This window comes from Macadamia integrifolia, chromosome 13 (genome assembly GCF_013358625.1).
Source record: "Macadamia integrifolia cultivar HAES 741 chromosome 13, SCU_Mint_v3, whole genome shotgun sequence".
Taxonomy (NCBI): Eukaryota; Viridiplantae; Streptophyta; class Magnoliopsida; order Proteales; family Proteaceae; genus Macadamia; species Macadamia integrifolia.
Window position 1 is genome coordinate 25444322 of NC_056569.1, and position 19819 is coordinate 25464140.

Sequence of the window (19819 nt, forward strand, 5' to 3'; positions counted from 1 at the left end):
TAATTTAACGTCTAATACATGAAAACATATTTACCCCTCTACTTGCCCTTGACGCAATTTAATAATATATATATATATACATATTTTTTTTTTTTTATGGAAAATTAAAATATTATTTTATTCAATGGAAGTGTTTTCAGTAGAGGACTATGGTTCCTACGAGTGAACAAGGGCCAATGAGAATGCATGAAAAAGCATCCACAAAAGAGTCATTTTCCCTTTCATGGGGTCAGACCGACCATTTTGGCCCCATGTGTCTTGATCATTTTCCCTTTTGATTAATAGACATAAAACAATATTTGCCTCTCTCTCTTAGCCTTTGATGCATTTTAATAATGTGATAATGTTTCATGTCTAGGATAGTAGTCTATGATAATAGAAACACACAATGACCATCCCAAAAAAAAATCATTTTAGGGGGGTAAATAGGTCATTTCAAGGGAGGAGAGGAAGAGGCATACACAAGTAAGAGTGTAAATTTGCCTAGAACCAGGTATTTGGTATGGTTTCAAGGAGGAGGATCCGAACTACCTCAGTTTTGAAAATTGGTACTTGTATCGAACTTGTTCAATTCCGATTCCTACATGGTTGGGTTCGGTTTTTGTACTTGGTTTATATACTATTATATAATAGTATTATTAGAGGTGTCAATTTGGTTGACCAACCCAAGCCCATCTTGAGCCTGAAGAGGACTTTGCCTGAGCTTTTCACGCCGTATAGTGGCCCTGGGTTGATATTTTCAGGCCAAACGTCAAGCCAGGCTTGGGCTAAGCCCCGCTTGGCCAAACTCAACCCTATATAAGTATGTATATGGATAGAATATAAATTTATCCACCACTTACTAACTCAATGCTCACATTTTCTACTTTTAATCAAAGACATGCACCACTCACCACTCACATTCTTTGTTGTGTAGCAGTAGCTAGGGTAAATCAAGGCCAGCTCAACCCTAAAATTGAAAAAATTAGTGATTGGGATGGTCAATTGGAGCCAACTCATTTCAAACCAGCCCAAGCCAGGGTCAATTAGGATTGAGTTGGATTTGATTGAGCTCGACAGGGTTAGGCATGGGTTGAGATAGGGGTGTCAACTGGTCGGGCCGGGCAGATCTTGATCGGGCCTAATCGGGCTTGACCACCTAAAAGCTTTGCGTGAACGCCCATTTAAGTAAACGGGCCTAGCTTTGGGGAACATTGTACGGTTTATAATCAGGCTGATCAGTGTTGAGCTTTAATCGAGCTTCCTTAAACGGGCCTTAAACGGGCTTTAACAGGGCTACAGACCTATTTAAATCTAAACGGGCTCTAAACATACCTACCCTAAAATTCTATTCTTAAGTGGGTTGAGATTATGGTTGTTCTTTTTTTTTTTTTTAAAGAAGAGATTATGACCATTACAACTTACAAAATAAAGCTTAATTAAATCAAATCTTACTACAAAGTAAATGGTAAGAAAGTTTAATTAGTTTCTTATTAGTAGCGGCAAAAAACAAATTTCATTTAGTATTAAAGGGGGTCGAGCTACAATAAGTTGGTTCATGTCCGGCATATAAACGTGTCGGTTCGGTTGAGAGCCCAACGGGCTAGCTACCTACACTGTGAACACCCATTTAATAATCGTGTCAGGCTCAAGTCCGACACGTTTATTAATCGGGCCAGTCTAGGTTGGTCCATAAACATGTCAGGCTTGATCGGGTCTACTGGTGCGGGCTCAAAATTGATACCCCCTAGGTTGAGATAATAGAACTTAGGATTGGGCTACGCTAGACAAGTCTGGGGCTAGAGACTAAGTTAAAAGAACTTAGGGTTGGGATGGGCTTTTAAAACCCAACACATCCCAACCCATTGACACCCTAAATATTATAAAATTTAATACAATTATTAGTTATAATTACACTATACTAATGTATATTTATATATATTATGACATGTCAATACCCAAATTTGATTTAGTTTCGATTTTAACCTTCAAATTATAATTAAATTATACTTGATTTGGTTCTTATTATTTGGTCCGAATTTAGTTTCAGATTCCCCGATTCCATTTTGAAGTCTTTATACACAAAGGAGTGCTAGTTAGTATACACTGCCTGACAAAAAATTTCACCCCATTGTTTTGTTTTGGTTTTTATTTATTTATTTTTTGGTTAGACACTCCATTTTGTTGAAACAATGGTGCATAAGATCATGTTAAAGAAATCTTAATCCTTGTAAATATTAAATCTATCTTTTAATGTTTCGTTATCTTTCCTCTGTTGTAATAAACAAAAAAAAAATGTTATCTTAAACGTGACAAGGGACAACCCTTAATAAAACTATTTTAAAATAAATTATTTTGAATATGGCAACCCTTAATTCTTTATCAAAAAGAAAACCCCTTGCTTAAAACCATTTTAATGCAATTAGTTTATACAGAATGAGTGAAATTGGTTGACTAAATGTAGAATAGATTAGGGTAATTCCCCTTTGGAGATCGAAGCATAGGACTTAAAACTCATTTTCCTTGGGGTGATGGAGTCTGAAGCATGGTTTGATAATTTGGTATCGAAAATGAAATCGATCAAGATCGATATCAATCTGATATTGATTCAGATCGTCTTAATCAGACAGAGATATTTCTGTTTTACATATAGATTTATTTTTTTTACCATCTTACCCCTTTTTCATATTGATTCATCGATTTGACATCAATCAAGAATCGAGATCGAGGGCTGGTACCGGTTCCGACTGATCAATCCGATTCCCAAACCATTGTCTGGAGAGAGAAACTTTCAATCTTTACTCACGCGCTCACCAACCATTTGTTAGTAAAAAAACAGAGAGGGTCACCAACCATAACCGATAGTCATCTTACGCATTGCTTGGGATATGGGGCCCGAGAGCGAAGCACTTGCATACCGTGAGTGCTTAATTTGATTGTGTGGGCCCGAGAATTATCTACGTTACCACTTTGGTATCTAGGGCAATCATCCAACGGAATTGATTTTTCCGTCAACCCAGTCTTCAATATCGGTCCACTAGTTATACGGTTCAGATTGATTGAGAATCGATACAACATTTATTAGGATATCACGGAACCCAGGGAGATAAGTTTCTGTCTATTTAAATGACATTTTTACCCCTCTCTGTCTCTGGTTAGCCAACTACGCTTACGATCTCTCTCAAGTCTCACCCAACTTAAAAGAGTGTGAGTGAAGAACAATTGAATCTCAGCGACGAAAGGGTTCGATATTTGGATCTCCGGCCTCTCTTCGTCTTCGTTGTCTCCGGCGCTTCATCTTAATAATAACGATAAAAATGGCTCCCTCCGTAGATATTCCCGGTCCCGGCCTTCTCGCTTCAGTGTACAGTGAAGTCCAGACGAGTCGTCTCAACCACACACTCCCACTACCTTCTGTCCTCAAGAACTCCTTTAAGATCGTGGAAGGTCCTCCTAGCTCCGCTGCAGGAAACCCAGGTTATAGTTTGATTGAGATCTATTCATGATTTTGACATATCTGTCAGTCTCTTCGTGTGTTTCTTAGATCTTTGAAGGTTTTGAAGTGTTTTTTTATTTAAATATTTGCAGATGAGATCGCCAAGTTGTTCCCAAATCTCTTCGGGCAGCCTTCTTCAATGTTGAAGCCTTGTGATTCAGCGGAGTCGCAATCGAATCGATCTTTGAAAATTGGTGTTGTGCTTTCTGGGGGCCAGGCTCCTGGAGGCCACAATGTCATTTCTGGAATTTTCGGTCCGTCTCTTGTCCCCTATTTGGTGCTTGATTTAAACTAGAATCTTTTCTTTTTTGAGCTTTCTTATTAAAATAAAAAAAGGTTGTTCAGAAGTGTCATTTTGGAGTGTCTGCAGATTATTTGCAGGATGGCGCCAAAGGAAGCACATTGTATGGGTTCAGGGGTGGTCCTGCTGGGATCATGAAGTGCAAATATGTTGTGCTAACGTCAGATTTCATCTATCGTTACAGAAATCAGGTGATAATCTCTATACTTTTAGTGGTTTTGAGTACATTGCTTTCATTTACCAATTACCATCATTTCTAAAATTCACAACGAGCCTTGATTTAGTTCATTTTAATGTTATGGTAACTTTTGAGACATACAAATTCTCATATATTTATTTCCTCTGTGATGTTTTGATTTTGTTTTTGTTTTCCTTTTATTTTTGTCTCCTTCTTTGTGTTGAGTTGGGGTGGGGAGTTCGTTAGATCATAAATTTTTCTACACTAACTCTAAGGAGGAACCAAATCCAAGTCTAGATATGAGTATGGCAGCATATTTTAATTCATGCTTTTATGGCCGTTAAGCGGGCGATGATGATTAGTTATTTCAACAATTGTATCTGCATGCAGTATGCATGTCCATGTGTCATGTAGCATTCATGTATTATTATTTTTTTTCCTTCATTTTTAATGAAATTCATTTATGTAGGATTCGTGTATTTGTCCTAGCCTGGTATGTCTATCTAGCTATGTTCTTTGCATGTGAGATCTACGTGCACCTAATGAGATGGTAGAATTCATGTTGGTGTTTGCTACATATTCGACATTTAATTTGGCAAATAAGACTTGGCATTGTTTTGAATAAATGCTTCCTTATGTTTGTGTCAAACTGTTGTAATTCTTTTTGGCTTGTCAACAGGGTGGTTTTGATATGATCTGTAGTGGAAGGGACAAGATTGAAACTCCTGAGCAGGTACTTACTTTTCTATTTTTCTGGACGATCTACTTGTTTCACTGTGAAATTTAACCAAGTTGACTCTTATTTGCATGTTGTTTTTAAAGGCTTGCTTTCCAAGGGTTGTACTAACTGAATTAAAATGGTTTGTGTTCCAGTTTAAGCAAGCTGAAGAAACAGCATTGAAACTTGATCTGGATGGGCTTGTTGTTATTGGTGGGGATGACTCAAATACAAATGCGTGCCTTCTTGCTGAGAACTTTAGGTATGAAGCCGAGTTATTGCTGGAATATTTATGTTTTTGAGAGAACATGATATTTTTTTCCTTTTTAATGAATAGTTGTTATTAATTCATCTGTATGTTATTGCTGGCTTAACTTGTCCACATTCTTACTGTAGGACTTCTTTTGTTCTAATGGTTAGGATATGGAGTACTATTTATTGTGCAATTGTTATGAAGTCCTTCTTGATACTGCATTTGTTATGCAATTTTATGGGGTTCTATGTTTAGTTATGCTATTGTTATGGAGTTTTATTTAGTTTGGTTGTTTTGGGTAATCAGGGCTAAAAAATTGAAGACCCGGGTGCTTGGATGTCCAAAGACCATTGATGGTGATTTGAAATGCAAGGAGGTCCCAGCTAGTTTTGGATTTGATACTGCATGCAAGGTGCTAGTTGTAAAATTTTCACAGCTTTAGATTTTACATGACCTTTCTAATTATTTTTAGTGGTATAGTCTTAAACATGTAAGTGATGTATACAACAGATTTTATAGGAAAATTATTCATATCCCCAAGGAGCCCATGTTTTAATTTTACAAAATGAGCAAAGTATTCTTATGCATTGTATGCTAGGCGTTGTAATTTGTATGTGTTTTAAGAAACCCCTATCTCTTGGCCCGCTTTAGTTTTTACAGCTCCTGTATTAGTGGAGTGAATCGTTCCCATTTTCAGGTGTAGCCATTCTGTTTGAACCTTCAACCTTATGTTTTAGTGACTGATCAATGTTGGGCTTAAACAAATCTTGTACTATATAATAGTAGTTTGACATTCTTTCAACATGCGTATTGCATTATTGCCAAATATCTATTAAATAACAAATGCATATTGCCAAACAGCTGCAGTGCAAAGCAGTCCTTGATGTGTTGGTTTTTTCTGACGTGCAGATATATGCAGAAATGATAGGAAATGTGATGATCGATGCCCGTTCAACTGGAAAATACTACCACTGTAAGTTGACTGGTTTGGGAATATACCATAGTGTGGTTTTTGTGCTCTACTCTTACCTTTATCTGGTCTTGAGAAGCTGGGATTTTATAGTTAGAAAAAGATTGCTACTATTGATTGGTACTGTTCGTAATTGGCAGTTCTAAGTACATAGATGAGCTGTTTTTGAGGTCACTGTGATCCACACACATTTCAAAACCTCTACTGAATCAGGTGTCGAATATATGGAACAAATCATTCTGTTATTATCTGGTTTTGTTTTTGACACTTCACTTTCTGATATATATAATACGGGAAAAAGAAATACTCTCTGGTAGGATTGAAAACCCGATAGGCATTTGAATACATCAAAAGCTCATACGAGATCTAGTCAAGACCATTGTTAGTTACAATGCGTTTTAAATGTCCATCCAGGTTTTTTGGCATTTTAAATGCATTCTACCAAACTCCGCTTGAACAAACACCAAAAAAAGGGGTTCTTTTGGCTTTCACGTTTAATAAGATAATAATTCCTCAATTTATGTGTATATTACCATTTTTTTGGTCCCATACTTGAAAAATCTAAATGTTTAAAATATGTCCCATCCGTTTTCATTTCTTACCATTCTCGAAATGTTTGACTGTCCCCTTTAATTCTAAGCCGTTTTAGATGCACCGTCCCGAACAAAGTTTTTGGCCATTCCCGTTATAACTAATTATTGTCGAGACTCAGGCAATTGTTATTTTTATTTATGTTTCAACCCATCTGCATGAACTTGCCTTGGTGCTCGATAAACCGATAAAGTTTCAGTTAACTCATTTTACAAATGTGTCTGCCTGCATCCAACAATTCGAATTTTTGGACCCTGTTGACCTTTATGAATTAAAATGGGATAGAATGTGTTAGACTCGAGTCTAAATTCATTTCAAACCATGTCCCATTGTACTTATTACTTCCTAGTGAGATTGTTCCTATGGCTAAAGAATATATTAATTGGTCTTTTCACATTATACCTTTCTGTGTAAGTTTCTATTAAGATCTGTCTAGTACATTAAGCGAATTTTGTGATTTTGACGTTTATAACATTTTCTTTGAGCTTTGTGGAAAATGATATTGATGGAGTAAATTTGCAGAAACTTATCTATCTTTTAGAGTGTTCTGCGTTCACTTAACTTGAATATGTATTCATTAGTCATTTAAAAAATTTTCAATATATAATGGCAATGTTAGTCTTTTGATATGCTTCTTTCTGTTGATACTTTTACTAACTGAACTTCAGATTGATTGTTTGAATCTTATTGAGGATAAGTCTGTTTTTAATTTGTAAAAGCATGCTTTGGAGAACTGTTATCCTTATCCTTTCAGGAAATAATAATTTTAAAATAAACCCCAGCCACTTTCATTTGGGAACTATAAATTTAATCATTCAGATGCTCTCTGTGCTCATCTTTGTCTCTGAATATTATTTCTAACTTTCTCCATATCTGCAGTTGTGAGACTTATGGGCCGTGCAGCTTCTCACATTACATTGGAGTGTGCTCTGCAGACACACCCAAATGTTACTATCATTGGAGAAGAGGTGTTTCCTGAGTTTCCTGATATATATTACTCTTCTTTCAAATATTTATCTGGAAAAAATCTGGTTGATCTCCTACTCAAGTATTTATCACTTGCAAAAGTACAATATATTATTAGAACAGACATATGCTTGGGAAATAACAGGTTCTTGTTTTGGCTGTTGGGCATATAAAAATTGGGAAGCTGTCCAAACAAAAATCTTCTTTCATCATCTCAATCTTTCTCAGCTTATTTTCATTTGTAAATATACAAATCCTATTTGCTCCATATTTGCAGACATTTTGTCAAGAAGCAATATAAATGCTCATAACACTAAATATATGAATATATAGATGTCTAACTACGTAAAACATTTGACCTGGAGTAGTATATGGTACACTATTCTCTGCACTCCTTTCAACTAAGCATAGGCTGAAGAGATTATGCTGGAGAAATCCCCTTTTATGAAGGGCCAGAAAATGCAGAGGAAGAGATACATGTTCCTTCCAATACAAATGGCGTACAAGCATTGTTGCTTTGTTTTGACAATGTTTGAATTTATTCTCATTTTCTGATGGACATTTCAATCCATGCTTATGTATAATCTGGTGACAGCAAATTAAAAATTTTCTTGTATCACTAGTGTGTATCTCTTCCAGGGTAGCATTTCCTCAACAATTTGGTCTGACCATTTTCAATTTTTTTTTGCTTTTGGAAATTGATCCTTGAAACCGTATCCACTGGATAAACTTGAATATTGGAAAATTCATTCTGAATGTACCCCATTTACACTTCTTTGATTTTGCATATCTTGCTGCAGGTTGCTGCCAAAAAGCAGACACTGAAAAATGTTACAGACTACATTACAGATGTGGTCTGCAAACGTGCAGAACTTGGCTATAACTATGGCGTTGTACTTATACCAGAAGGCTTAATTGATTTCATTCCTGAGGTATAATTCCAAATCATAATTTCAGTTCTCCATGGCATGTAAACCTAAAACATGTTGAATTATTAAAACTAAAAAAGGAAGGAATCTTACTGTGTTGATTGAAGTAAATGGTATCCCTCTTCGACATTATGGATTTGTTGATGGTTATGTGCCCTTTGCAGGTACAACAACTTATTGCAGAGCTGAATGAAATCCTAGCTCATGATGTTGTTGATGAAGATGGTCAATGGAAAAAGAAACTGAGGGATCAATCTCGGGAGCTCTTTGAATTTTTACCATTAGCAATTCAGGAGCAGTTGATGCTTGAAAGAGATCCACATGGAAATGTTCAGGTATTTCTTTCTATGCTTTACAGATTTTGAACTTTTATTCTTCAGCTTGTTTGAAGTTGTTTGGATATCATCATATTGAATGTGTTTGGCTTTAGTCTTTTCCATCTGTTATGTGCTCAGGTTGCAAAAATAGAGACAGAAAAAATGCTTATTCAAATGGTTGAAACTGAGTTGGAGAAAAGGAAGCAAGAGGGAGTATACAAGGACCACTTCAAGGGGCAGTCTCACTTTTTTGGGTTAGTATCATTAACAGTTGAAAGTGATCTTTTTAACCCCCCCACCCTCTTAAATGTATACTTTGTGATACCGTAGAGATTTCATGGATATGTTTTTTATATTTTGGCATTGGTGACACTTGACGATTACCCACTCCCCTTTAAATGTATAATTTGTGATACCGTAGAGATTTCATGGATATGTTTTTATATTTTGGCATTGGTGACAGTTGACGATTACCCACTCCCCTTTAATTGTATAATTTGTAATGCCGTAGAGATTTCATGGATATGTTTTTATATTTTGGCATTGGTGACAGTTGAGGATTACCCACGTGGTACAAAACTACAGATATTTGATGGTGTTCTGTGGGCGTAACAGTATATATGGTCTCTGCTATTGTTAATTGCCATATATTTGATTTTGTAGTTATGAGGGCAGATGTGGTTTGCCGACAAACTTTGATTCTACCTACTGCTATGCACTGGGTTATGGTGCTGGAGCCCTCCTTCAATCTGGAAAGACGGGACTCATCTCCTCGGTGTGTGGTTCAATTCTGCCCCTTTTTTTCCCTTTTCCTTTTTCCCCCATTGGTCAGTCATTTATTTCAGTCACTGCCAGTTCTCTATTTTGATTCTTTCTAGATGTCCAATTTTATTCAGTGATGTATGCAAAGGTCCAAAAATACTGAATTTGTAAGTCTTTAAATAAATATTCAGGTGGGGAATTTGAGTGCCCCTGTTGAAGAATGGACGGTTGGAGGGACTGCATTGACGGCATTAATGGATGTAGAGAGGAGACATGGTATATATTTCCTACTTTCTTCATCATAGCATCTGCTTTGGGGCTTTTGAATTATTGAACATGCAATCATGTATCCTAGGGTTTAATCCACCTTATAACCTTTTAAATTTTAAAAATTCCAGATTTTAAATGTCTGCTGGTGTTGGGTATATTAACTAGTAACATGAATCATTAAATATTTAGTTTTTAGTTACAGGTTCTTCATATATCAAATTGGTGGATGGAAGTGTATTAAGGAATATTTTATGATAAAATTCACCTTGATGGGTATCTTGTCTATGCTATTCTAAGAGCTTAATTTGTTTGTAGGTAAGTTTAAGCCTGTGATCAAGAAGGCTATGGTGGAGCTTGAAGGTAATAGTGATTTGTTTTGCCTTATGTTTTGCTTTGTTGTTAGTTTCTATCTGGCAGGAATAACATGTCTCAGCTCTGAACCCCAGCTGTTGCTTTTCTTAAGCACATGTGGTTTGATTTCCACACAACAATCCAGTTTTATCTAATGATGATGAAATTCCAGGTGCACCCTTCAAAAAGTTTGCATCCATGCGGGATGAGTGGGCCCTCAAGAATCGGTATATCTGTCCAGGTATGTTGTCACATTCAGTTCTGGCATCCCATTCCTCTGATGTACTTTGCATCAATTTTCAGGTACTTGGGGACCTGCAACTTGGATGAGTTGAATTTGTTTGGGTTGGGGTTTAATACTAATTGTAATTGGTTTGTAATCAATTAGAATACTTTGTCGTCTATAAATTGTCTACTTATCATTTGCTAGGAACAACTTATTTTTTTTTGCTAGGATGAATTGAGATTAGAGATTGGAAGGCTGTTTATGAGGCCAAGTCCAAGTTTGTCCCTTTTTTTCTTTGGGGTAGTTATTGGTGTCGCAACTGTTTGAGGGTTTTCTATCTAAACCATCTCTACTCCTGCAGAGTCGGGAAGAGTGCACAGTAATTCTAAGAGGACTACTTTTCATGCTAATACAAGAGGGGATATTTGATTGAATTAGACTAAAATTTGACATATGGCTAAATCTAAACCATGTCCTCTTTATCTAATGGTTGTTGGAATCAACGCATCATTTGTCCACATGGCAGAATAAATGCCTTGTGAGCTTTTCGAAAAGTAATGGACCCTTTTGAGTTTTGACATTAGTATTTTTGCCCCCCCCCCCTCCTCCCCCCCCTTTTTTTTTTTAATTTCTAATTTGTTTATCCTTCAAGACTCACTTTGTTTCTCCAGTTCACAATATTTTGCTATATGGTGATTTCTACAGGTCCCATTCAGTTTATTGGCCCTGCATCTAATGACATCAATCACACTCTGCTGTTGGAGCTCGGAGCCCAAGCATAGGAACACATGTAACATGATTAAGTTTCCATATTGCAAGCCTATGCAAAATTGCTTCTCAAGAATTTTAGGGTTGGGGTTGAATTACTTATATTTCCTTTTGACTCACGACCTCTTTGTTTTTACTTTTAGTTCATCAGCTTCTGTTAATTAGATTAATATTAATTAGAGGATGCTCTGTGAAAGTAGGATACTCTGCTTGCCTTTGGTCATTTAGAGACATTTGCTGTTGGTTTTCCCCTTGTATTTACCATTCTACGTTGGAACCTTGTGGTTCTTTACCTTGTAAACTATTTTGTAGTTTTTTTGGGCTTTGTGGTTTGTGACGCACACTTAATTAATGCTTCTAAATTCTGATATATCTGGGGGCGAGTACGGTTCCTTTCAGGTCAAGGCAGTGACTTTGGATATCTGTGTTTACGTGAACAAAAACATGACATGTAGTTATGTACTCCCCCAGCTGTATTTTCCTAGAGGAAAGAAGAGAAAAACTGAAAAAGGCACAACCTTCTTACATTCTCTCTTTCAGATTCTTCTCTCTGATGTGAGCCCCTATTGACGAATCATGTGGTGCCTCCTTCTGTGCCCCCATTGGTTTGGCATGGAGATCCCATCACTGTTAAGTGTAAACTCTCCAAGAAACCCCCCCACCACCCTTTCATCAATTGAAGAGGAATTGCTGAGGAGAAACTCAACTTTGCATTACCCAAAACCGGAGAACTCATTTGTTAAAATTATTAATTAGATGTGAGCTCCCCTTTACCTCCATTGGTGTGGTATTGGTGGCGTGGAGAACCTTCTCTCATGCTTTAATATTGCCATGAGAAACTAGGATGAATTCCCTACAACAAACCCACCCAGCCCTGTTCTTGAGATGATAACTGTGCACCGAGTCATTGTTCTGGGACAGAAAAAGTGCAATAGACCCCACCTAGCCTTGATCCATGGCAAGAAGAGGGAAGAATTATCCTAGATAGTGCATATTTGGGTAGTACAAATTTATAAGCTCTTCAGAAGAAAAGAAAAGAAAAAACAGACCCAATAGGCTTCTTTGGTTTGGAATAATCACCACCCAAGAGCCAAGAATCGTGGCTTGTCAGGCTTATGGGATGTGCTGTAAGAAAGATTCTAAAACTGTGTTTGGTATTCATTCTCGGAATATATTTTGGGCTTAAAATGCATTCCAGTTTAGTATTCATTCTCGGAATATATTCTGGATTTAAAATGTCTTTCAAAAATATGATTCTTCTCTATTTTCTTGTAAATGCATACTAGATCTAGAACCTAGGAAATTCCCAGAGTGCAAACAAATCGCAACATAAAAACACTGTAGAAACGCAACCCTAAAACGATGCAGAAGATAATGGAAAAAACAAACAATGCACACGGATTTTATGAGGTTCAGCAAGGTTGCCTACGTCCCCGGTGAGATGAGATCTTGCTTCACTATCAATGGAGAATAGGGTTACAGCATTCGTCCTCACACCTCTCAGTATTTCTTGTCTTACAGAGAAAGAAACCCTCGCTACAAATATATAGCGAGAAAAAAACCCTAATCTGGATTAAACTATAATTGCCACCCTAATCCGGATTAAACTACAATTACCCTCAAATAAAAAATTCGAGCGGGGACTGCGCCCCCCTACACCCCCTGCTATGCAGGGGGCCTCCTGCCCCCCTTGCAACCCCATGGCCTGCTAACCGGCTAGTGGGACCACTGTCCTGGCTGTCTATGTGCTGCACCAGTACTCTTTGGATTAAACTGCGACGGAATACAAGACATCATACACCAACAACGACACCCCCAATTCTGAGAAGTCAGTAGCCGGAGCCCAAGCCCCAAAAGCTAAGCCAACATGGACAAATAAAACACCTGCGGCCCTTTCCTTGTCTTTCATTCATTGATGAAAATAAAACATCTCTTCGTTCAAAGTGGGGGAACCTTGGCTATTCGATTCCAACTAATAAAAGGGCTTTTCTAAAATGAAAAATGTGTTTTTGCTCAACGAACGTTTAAGTATTAAACCATATACTCAAAATTCGAAGAAGCGGTTGGCACTTGGCGGCCACTAGCAGGCGCAGAGTCTGACTCTGGAATCTGGGCTCTGCTATTTGAGTGAGGCAGTTATGAAGATGGTAACACTTGCTCGAAGGTTATTGCCCCAAAACCCTACACCACTTCGGTCCTACTGTTCTTCGCCATCCTCCTCTTCTCCCGCCAGTAACAAACTATTCGTTGGAGGTCTCTCTCTCTCTTCTCCCTCTTCTCTCTCTTCCCTTTATATGTCTTAATTTTAATCTTTGTTTGTTCTGGTGTTAAAGGTCTCTCATGGGCAGCAGACGAGCAATCTTTGAAGGACGCTTTCTCTTTCTTCGGAGAGGTAACGGAAGGTAACATGCAAGCCTTTTCTGGTTTCCCATCTCTTATTTTGTAATGGGTAGTATTATTCTATTTTTGTAAGTGAAACTGCGGCATCTTTTACTGGTTCTGGATACCTTATACATGTGTATTTTGTTTTCATCCTTCATATGCTCGATGAAAGGTCTCATCACTCACAAATCCTTCACATCTTCTATAGTAAAGTTGCCTTTTCTTCACAACCACTCCCTACCCTTTTACAGTTGGTATGTCTCTATCCGATAAGAAATGTATAACTGTACTTGTCTTTCAGGCATTGTCTTATCGATGATCCTTGACTTTGGACTTTATGCATGAACCTTGGCAGAATCTCAGTAGATCTTATGGACTCTCATAACTGATAGGAAATTTATCATTTTAGGCTCCCTCTGGTTGCAAGCAAAGGATGTGAAGGGGAAGGGAAGTGAAATATATTTAAACAAGAAAAAAAATGGTTTGTAATCATTGTTGCCTAATCGTATTTCTATTATTAAATTAAGACGGTGGAACTTGAGCCTAGGTTGTTCTCTGATGCATTGGCATCAAAACTAGTAGTTCTATGACAAGTTTGGCAAAGGAGATGTGTAACCTAACAAAGCTTTCCTTTCTTTATATTTCTTTCTTACTTTTTAGCTTGTGATCAAGTAGGAAATCTTATTTAAAAGGAAGAGGCTTGCAAAACTAGAGAACCCCAGGGAAAAATTGCTTATTGAAAAGGATTTAAAAAAAAAATTAATAAAAAAAATAAAAAATCGCAAGAATAGATGTTACAAAAGCCTCGTATGTTTTGTAGTAAAATTATCCCTACAAATGAAAATTTAGGTGTCTCATTATTCAATATCAGTTTTTACATTTTGGCTCCGTTTATTTCCATGTAAAAAGGGGGAGAAGGGGATTTTTTTTTTCTTCCTTTTTTGCTTTTTTACATGGAAACAAAAAGAGCCTTTGGCATTTCAAATTCTATTTATTTATTTCTAGCTTAGTGAGTTCACAGGACTGAAATCTATAGTCCATGATATTCCAAATCTTTCCATGAAACGACAACGATGCAAGAGCTGGGTATTGAATGAGGAGATAATTGACGACCTCCCATCTTTATCTGTTGAGAGTACTTAAATTGGGGAATGTGATGTCTCCTCAAGATAAGATGGGCTACTATGAGAATTGTACTTGTAGGCTGTCCACATTGGGGGGGTGGGGGGAGATAAAATGACAAATATAATTGGCTGCAAATACAAATGGGCTGTCCATCTTGGAATGAAGGCCCCTTATTGACAAAGTATCCAAAGGTCAGATAAGGGTTCCAAATCAGAAGGCAACAAGCTGGTAGCAGAAAACACATAAATAAATCCAAAGAACAGAGGAGATTGACAACCAGACACAAATCCTTTTCTGGGTTTCCTATCTTTAATTTTGTAATGAGAATTATTCTATTTTTTGTGAGTGAAATTGCAGCATCTTTCACTGGCTCCTTGGATATCTCACACATGTCAATTTTGTTTTCATCCTTCGCATGTTCAATGAAAGTTCTGATTACTAACAAATCCCTCGCATCTTCTTTGGTAAAGTTACCTTTTCTTGACCCTCTACCCTTTTCTTCACTCCCTACCCTTTTCTTTAGTATCTGTACTTTTCTTTCAGGCATTGTCTTATCAATGATCATTGACTTTCACTTTATGCATAAGCCTTGGCAGAAGAATCTCAGTAGATTTTATGGCCTCTTAAATGACAGAATTTTATCATTTTAGGCTTTGTCTGGTTGCAAGTAAAGGAAGGGAAGTGAAATAGATTTAGAAAAGAAAAAGGAAAGTTCTGTAATCAAAATTATGTAACCTACTTAAAACTCTTACTGTGTTTGGTAATTTATAATCAGATTTGGAATGTTTTGGAGCTAGTAACATAATCATGCTATGGAATTATTACAGAAGGTTCTGTTTTAATATTGATTTGATTTCACTTCACTTCCCATTATTTCCCTTGCAACCAGATAGAGCCTTATAGATTTGAAGATCCATATGCCCAACTGAAGACATAAGCGAAAATAAAATATCCTAGCATTTTTCTCTGTGTTGGGAGATGGCAGGACGGAAATATTAAGGCTTATCTTCAGAATATGGGTTTCAATCAATCACCATTTTCATGTTGCCTTGACAAGACTAAAATTTCCAAGATTAATTGTACGGATATGCACCTGCAACTCCTTAGATTAGACCTTATTTCCATTTTGCCTTTTCAGATTTCTGTAATTACTGTAAGATGGAGGAACTTGAGCTTAGGTTGTTCTCTGATGCCTTGGCATCAAAACTAGTAATTTTATGACAAGTTTGGCAAAGGATATTTGTAATTCAACAAAGCTTTCCTTTTTATGTTTTCTTTATTCCTTGTATTTTAGCTTCTGATGAGTGGGCGAACCTGTGGCACAACGGTGAAGTTGCACTATTGTAACATGTTGGTCACATGCTCAAAACTTGGAAACAGCCTCTCCTACAAATTCTGCGAAGTAGGGGGTAAGGCTGCATAACTTGCCCCTCCCAAACCCTACAGCAGCGGGAGCCTCCTGCACTAGGTTGCTCTATTTTAGCTTGTGATAAAGTAGGAAATCTTATTAACAAGGAGAGGCAGAACTTAGAGAACTCCAGTGGGGGAAGATTGCTTACTATTTTTTTCTTTACTCTAAAGTTTAGATGTTCAAAAGAAGAGATTTAGGAAGAAAATTTTCATTGCAATTAGAAAAATGGGAAACCTGAGCCCCCTATATTCCTCCAAGATTGAACTCCAAAACAAAAGTCAGTTATACACTTTCTCTTCTACCTTGGCCCAGTGTTACTTTGGCTTGTATTTTTCATCATAAAAGTTTCCTTACAAATGATATATTATATGTCTTATTTTTCAGTATCAGTTTTTAGATTTTGGCTCTATTTGTTTCCATGTATAAGGTGGGAAAGGAATTTTCCTTGTAAAATTTTCTTAAGTTTCAACATATTATATATATTGGCATTTTACATTAAAACATAAACAAAATTTTCCTTTTTCTACCTTTTTACATGGAAACAAAAGGAAAAATTCTGTGTGTTTCTTTCTAGCTTAATGAGTTAACAAGTTCAAATAAATTCATTTGGTGGAGGCACATTCTCCACCACAAGGCCCTGACATTTCAAACATTTCCAAGAAATAAGACCAGTGCAAGAGAATTTACACCAAAAAAAGACCAATGCAGGAGCTGGGGTAGTGAATGAGCATATAAGTCACAATCTCACATCTTTATCTGTTGAGAGCACTTAAATTGGGAATGTAATGTCCCCTCAAGATAAGATGGTCTCCTATGAGAATCGTACTTGTAGGCTGTCCACATTAGGAGAAAGAAAAGAAAAAAATAATATTGACAAAGAGGGTCAGATAAGGGTTCCAAGCCAGAAAGCAACAAACTGGTAGAAGAAAACACATATAAAACACACAGGTACACCCAAAATGGAGGAGATTGATGACCAGACAGATTTCCCCTTCTTACTGTTTCAGAGTCCGAACATTTTCAGAGAAGACAAAAGATGACAAAAGATCAAGAATGAAACTTCAGCTGACAGCACTGCGGAGGAGCTATGTAGAGATTAATTTGATATTCAATAAACATGAACCCTTATTTGAGATTTTAATTGAAGAAAGGCTGCTAGGAGATCTTCAGAAAGCCAATCCTTTCTTGCCACCCTCTGCGTGTAAATGAAAGGATAAAAAACAAGAAAGCATTCAACTTCACCTCATCTGCAACAGATTCCTTCCTACTATAAGCATTTATGGTCACCATGTATCACTTAACTCACTATTTCTAACCAGCAATTTCATCATTGTTACTTCTTGGTGAAGACAGTTGAATTAACAGTTTCTCCAACTCCCTTACTGCAAACTAAGGGATACCTACCCTTGTATCTCCATCTACTGAATCTGTAATTTTTTGTTCAACTCTAGTTAACTTTAATATCCTTAGATTGCTAACAATAAGAAACATTTTCTATTTTCATTTTTAGAGTCATTTTCCATAGAAGCAGATATGGTTGTTTGCTTCAGTTCATTTCCATAGTAAAAGTACTTCCAGTTCTATTTGTTTATATTCTAGTAGAGTAGTTTAAATTATTGAAAAAAAAAAAAAAGGTCTTGAAAGCTAATAATCCATTGATAGAATTAATTCATTTCAAGATTGGTGTAACTAAGATGATCGGTTTATATGTTTCTAGCCAATAAGAATTGATTAATTGCTTCTGTTTTGCACTTGGGATCAGGAACACTTCATTCATGAGGAATGTGTCTCTGGCATGCCATGAGAGAACATAATGTAACAGTTGTAACTAAGCAATTCTATTTGTTGGTTAGTTTGCAGTTCTCATTTATCAAAATGGTACTTGGTTGGGATGCGTATAAAGCATCAGATTGGTTCTGAGCTGAGCATTTTTCTTAAGCATAGACAGTTCTATATTGAAAGACTAGTCTGTAGATGAATGATCTGACATCACTATCTCACATATGTACAGAGGCAAGCGTCCCCATGCTATGGATCTAGTTGCATAATAGACTTTAGGGATTTTAATGATTGATTAATGATATCTAAAGCTAAAACTTTGACTTAATTATCTGAAATGTTTAGTCACAACATTCGTTGGGTAGGAAACAAAAAGGATTTCCTTTCCTGAGATGAGTGCTTTCAAGGTGTCCCACCCCTATGCCATCCTTATAATGATTTCATGGAGGTCTACATGATGCTTAACTTTTTATTTATTTATTTATTGTGATGAAATTGTTCTTTACTGTGGTCTAGTGAGGATCATGTATGACAAAGACACTGGGAGATCAAGAGGTTTTGGTTTTGTATATTTCTCAAAGGATAATGATGCAAAGTGCGCCAAAGATGCAATGGATGGAAAGGTAACCATATGCTTATCAAAGCCATTTGTTTCAATGCAGAAGTATGCTTCCAATAATATAGTGCCAAACAAAACTGATAAATTATCTAGTACTGTTAATCCACTAAGCTGATTCCTATTGCAGGCATTGTTAGGTCGGCCATTGAGAATAAGTCATGCTCTTGAAAAGGTTCGTGGTGGACCTGTTGTAGTCCCTCGCATGTCAAATATTGGTGATGCTGATGGTAGAAATAATTGAACGAATTAAAGATACTGTTTCTTTTGTATTTGCTTCTTATCTAGATCTCATGGTGAAGAGTTCCAAACTATATGTTATATTAACTAGAAAAATAAGCGGTTAAGTTTTTTGTGTGTCCACTGCCCATGTAAAAAACGAATGAGCAAAAATTCCTACCACAGATACTAACAAATAAAATAAGAATTTAAAAATGAATTGTAGTGTGTATGTGTGAAAAAAAAAGCTGATTCCTATTGCAGTACTGCAGAGTTTGTGTTAGCACTCTCTCTATCTCTGTCCTCCTCACATGAATAACCTCTCTGCCCCATGTATGAAACAGTTTTGTCGCTTCACTGGAAAATACAGAATTCTGGATGCATTGTGGGTTCTATGCTTATAATACTGGGTTGGCAATGGGTCAGTACTGGTTCATGTAATCTCAAATGCCGAACGGCTTGAAATGCTAATACAAATGGAGCTGAATTGCAATCGGCTCTGTGAATCCAAAACCAGAAAGATTTTAAAGTTTTTATTGATTTTGGTGTTGAATTCAACTGGTCTGGCTGCATTCCTGGTGGATTCTCCTGCTTTTGGATATCAGTGTTTTCTAGCTTTTATGTTTAAGAACACACTCATGCACTCACAGTCTGATAAGTGGCATTCATCTGAAGGGTAGGGCCTTAAGGGTTAGGTGTATTATTATGTGCTTTATGTGGTGGCCTCTGTTTTGTTTAATGTAATAAATTGACCCTGAGCCCCATCTTTTGCTGTGCACAGCTTGTCTTCTTTGTTCCATAGCTGGATTTGATATTAGATTACTATTGCAGACGAAATGGAGATTCCTTTGGAGTAAAACACTTCTGACTCCCCCGTGCATTGGATATGGAAAATCTTCCTTTCTTCACCCACCAACTAAAGTCTAAAGCTCTCTCTACTTCTAATCCCACGTGAAGCTGTGAATGCTCTCCTTCCTTACTATGACTTGTCACTTGTGTGCCTCTGGTTTCCAACACATAATGGGATTGAATGGAATGGATGAGATACCCACCTTCTATTTACTCTCAGAATAATGAGAGATGCTGCAGACACCCTTGGAGTACCTAACCTACCTTAAATTATAAGTACAAGTACAATGTGTAGCTTCATTATTGGGCATCACCATGATCATTGGAGGTTTCTTTAATATGAAAGCATAAGAAAGAATCAAA

The 19819-nt window shown here is 36.8% G+C and overlaps 2 protein-coding genes across 2 annotated transcripts; both read left to right on the forward strand.

Moving 5' to 3' along the window:
* The first annotated feature begins 3162 nt into the window (after nucleotides 1-3162).
* Nucleotides 3163-11445, forward strand: LOC122059882 (pyrophosphate--fructose 6-phosphate 1-phosphotransferase subunit beta-like). Its single transcript, XM_042622929.1, has 16 exons — nucleotides 3163-3456; nucleotides 3568-3729; nucleotides 3846-3967; nucleotides 4634-4687; nucleotides 4828-4934; nucleotides 5232-5337; nucleotides 5835-5898; nucleotides 7366-7454; nucleotides 8253-8384; nucleotides 8546-8716; nucleotides 8837-8952; nucleotides 9362-9473; nucleotides 9652-9736; nucleotides 10046-10090; nucleotides 10254-10322; nucleotides 11013-11445. Exons 1-16 carry the CDS (start codon nucleotides 3297-3299, stop codon nucleotides 11087-11089), a joined length of 1671 nt encoding a protein of 556 aa, XP_042478863.1. The 5' UTR covers nucleotides 3163-3296; the 3' UTR covers nucleotides 11090-11445.
* Nucleotides 11446-12906: 1461 nt separating this feature from the next.
* Nucleotides 12907-18827, forward strand: LOC122058849 (glycine-rich RNA-binding protein 4, mitochondrial). The gene is made up of 4 exons (XM_042621539.1): nucleotides 12907-13328; nucleotides 13409-13477; nucleotides 18289-18395; nucleotides 18519-18827. Exons 1-4 carry the CDS (start codon nucleotides 13214-13216, stop codon nucleotides 18630-18632), a joined length of 405 nt encoding a protein of 134 aa, XP_042477473.1. The 5' UTR covers nucleotides 12907-13213; the 3' UTR covers nucleotides 18633-18827.
* Nucleotides 18828-19819: the final 992 nt, after the last annotated feature.